Below are 3200 nucleotides of genomic sequence, written 5' to 3'. Positions count from 1 at the left end.
TTGTCTCAAATTCTACCCATTGATGAATAAATACATGAAGTATTTAACTGCAAATAGTTCTCATAACAATTTAGCTCGGGGAAAGAAAAGCAAGAACAACGTCACAAGATCAAAAGAAAGGACCATGAGCAAAGGCCTAAATAAATTCCCAGGAAGAAGCCCGGAGACTACATAAATGAACTCAGTAACACTATCACACTCCACTCATCCAGCTTTGATATCACAGAAAACATGTCCTTGGTGTTTTCGAAATCAGCTCAATGTCAGCAATCCAGCGCTCCATCTCCGCCTCCGGTAGTGATTCTCTTTTTGTAGATGCTACACATTGCTTCTGTTTGACTTTGAGTTCCTCAAACTTAGTTGTTAGATCACGAATCTGGACATGATAACTGAGAAGGGTCTCATTAGTTAGAAATTCACGATGAAGACAAAACCACGATTGTGCAAGTTTATACAACTTATCCAAGGCAAACTGAATATTGAATCCAGTGTGCTGCACAAGCTTAAAGTTCTTCCACCAATTGAAAAGTAATTCCGTAGTGACCTCTCTGCAACTCCACCAAAGATGTTGATGAAACGCGTCTTTGTCCTTGGATTTAAAGTGGAGTCAGCGCTAAAATCCCCGAATTTTTGAAATAAGCTCTTTAGAATTAGTTCAAAGTTTCGAGAGACCATGTAGTCCCCCACCTTTACATCTTCAGACTCCAAATCCCAAAAAGTCATTCCTGAATCTCTTACATCAAGCTTGGCATTCTGCAACTCGTAAATGTAGTCCTTGACAGATGCAGTATTTGTATATTGCTTAACCGTCATTTGCAAATCTTTCTCACAAACCTTAACATACTTCAAGAGCAATATGAATATCTCGTCTGAATATGAATTTTCTAGAATATCTTCCATATTCCTAAACTCAGCTCTAGACATTATCTTTCCAATCAAATCACCTACTACTGCTTCAAACCTCACAAATTCCTTTTTCTCATCTTCATTAAAAAAGCTAATATGTATTCTGAAGTGAAGCGTATTTTTTTTAATCGCTTTTCAACCTCCTTTCTATTCACTCTTCTCAATTCCACCTTTCCACGCCTTCCGCTAAGTGAAAGTAACACCTGCTAAACAACCGGAAATTAAAACCAAGGTAATGAACAATATAGGCCTGCAAACTGCAAAGTCAAGACAACAGCTAAAGGAAGAGGATAAATAAAAATTATAATTATGTTCTTTGGTGATAAGATTTGCTATTTTTAATTTTTCTGGCTTAATTTTTGGTGACTACACTGAAAGATCAATTATGTTGTCATACTAACGTTCAATGTTTATTGATTATCCAAAAAAATAAAAAAAACCTTCAATGTTTATTTGTTTTAACCTTTTTTTTTTTTTTTTATAAAAGGTACGTGTTATGAGAGGGTGGATGTATGTATCCAATTTATATTATACCTTTTCCTATTGAAGGGGTGGAATCATGTTCATATTCTTTGATTAAACTATTGCAGTTTATTGAGCATAACTAGATGATATACGTAGATGGTGACTGTGATATTGCAGTGGGCATTTGGGAACTTGGTGAGCCTTCATCGATCATTCCTAAGTTAGAGGATCATGAACACACTGATGGACAATGTACTACACAAGTAACACAACAGTCCATTGAAGCTGCAATGGAGCAAGGGGTTATAATCAAAAGGAAAATAAGAAAAGCGAACACAAGGAGACACTTCTAGTACAAGGAGAGGTAAAACTCTAGAAGAGGGAGAGAATGTTGGTACAGATTCCATATGAATTCCATTATATTGAATATTAGGGGCCTTAATGATTCCTTAAACAGAAAAAGGTAAGATTGTACATCAGAAAGTTCCAACTATCAATTTTGTGTTTCTGAAGGTGATTGCTCTGGCTCTATTGTAGCACAAGTTGTGTGCCATTTTTATGTCATAAAATTTTAAAGTATTAGGGTGTTTGTTAGTATTGTTTAAACAATATGTTTCAGTATTTAAACAATATTAACCATATTTTCACACACTTTTTTACCCAGACTAATTTTCACAAAACAATAACGTTATGGAAATCTCTCATCAAACATTATTGAAAATCAAACTCTCTTATCAAATGGACCCTCAAGTTTTCCAAAACAAGGAGAAAACTTTTGTTTTTTAGTCCCTCACTCTTGCTTGATATCATGGATCTAATTCATACCTTTCTAGGAAAACATAATTAATCCCAGCCACTATTGAACTAATCAAGATCGAAGCCTTCAATTATTTTCTTTCATCTTTTCGCAACTATACAAGGGCTATCTAACAAAGAACAAAAATACATAAATTAGAAAATAAAAACTTATTCAGACATTTTCACAAACACTATGTGCTGTGATACCGCTGAAAACTGAAAACTGAAACTGAAAACTGAAAAACACTGTAGCGAAATAATTTTTAAATGTGTGAATAGTATCGTGGGACCCATTTTTAATGAAAAAGTTGCTGAAAAGTGAAATTTGTGGGTCCGTGAACAGTACACGATGTGCTGTGATTGGTCCAAAAAAATTTGAAAAGTTAAAGTTTGCGGCTACTGTTCATTGAACAGTGCATGAACAGTAGCCGCTTGTGGGAAAATCGCGTGAAAAAAAAAAAAAAAAAAAAAAAAAATAGAAAAACGCAAACGCGGATTGGGCAAAAAACGCCCAATCCAAACGCAACCTACATATGCACTCGTTGATGTACCTCAATCTTCTTTCGTTGATTCCCAAAGAGCCCCTCTCGAAGCCTTTTGCAATCAACAAAGTAAGCGAAGCCATATGCCAAGTTCTTGAGCGTGGCCTCGTGCAGCTCCAAATCCGACGTGGCAAGCGCGTCGGTGGAGGAGAAGACCCTAAACCCCCTGATGAAAGCCTCACGCGCCGTCGTCTCGCAGCAGAGGTTAGTCATGACACCCGTGACGATCACCTCCTCCACACCCATCTCGCGCAGCTGCTCCTCTAGGCGCGTGTTCCTGAACGCGCTGTACGTGTTCTTCCTCATCCAACTTTTCTATCACAGCAAACCCATCCCTGCAGGCATCAACCTTGATTCCATGTCTTGAGTCAAGCGTTCCTTCTCTAATATTGATTTTCTTTTTATAGATCGTATAAGCTGTTTTTGTTTATTTTTGAGGATCTCCAATTTAGTTGGTAGGTCCTCAATCTCCTTTTGAGAAAAACGAAG

At 37.0% G+C, this 3200-nt stretch overlaps 1 protein-coding gene across 2 annotated transcripts; it reads right to left on the bottom strand.

Moving 5' to 3' along the window:
* Positions 1-944: 944 nt before the first annotated feature.
* On the bottom strand, positions 945-3190 carry LOC115984113 (nicotinamidase 3-like). Of its 2 annotated transcripts, none has more exons than XM_031107021.1 (2): positions 2721-3190; positions 945-1109 (listed from the first exon to the last, which is right to left on the bottom strand). In XM_031107021.1, the coding sequence occupies exons 1-2, from the start codon at positions 3015-3017 to the stop codon at positions 963-965; spliced, it is 444 nt and encodes a 147-aa protein (XP_030962881.1). In that variant the 5' UTR covers positions 3018-3190; the 3' UTR covers positions 945-962. The 2 variants fall into 2 exon arrangements, with proteins under 2 accessions (XP_030962881.1, XP_030962882.1); XM_031107022.1 differs by lacking the exon at positions 945-1109 and adding an exon at positions 2000-2297.
* Positions 3191-3200: the final 10 nt, after the last annotated feature.

This window comes from Quercus lobata, chromosome 4, assembly GCF_001633185.2.
Source record: "Quercus lobata isolate SW786 chromosome 4, ValleyOak3.0 Primary Assembly, whole genome shotgun sequence".
Lineage (NCBI taxonomy): Eukaryota > Viridiplantae > Streptophyta > Magnoliopsida > Fagales > Fagaceae > Quercus > Quercus lobata.
The sequence above is the reverse complement of the archived record's forward strand: the minus strand, read 5'-3'. Positions and strand labels throughout refer to the sequence as shown.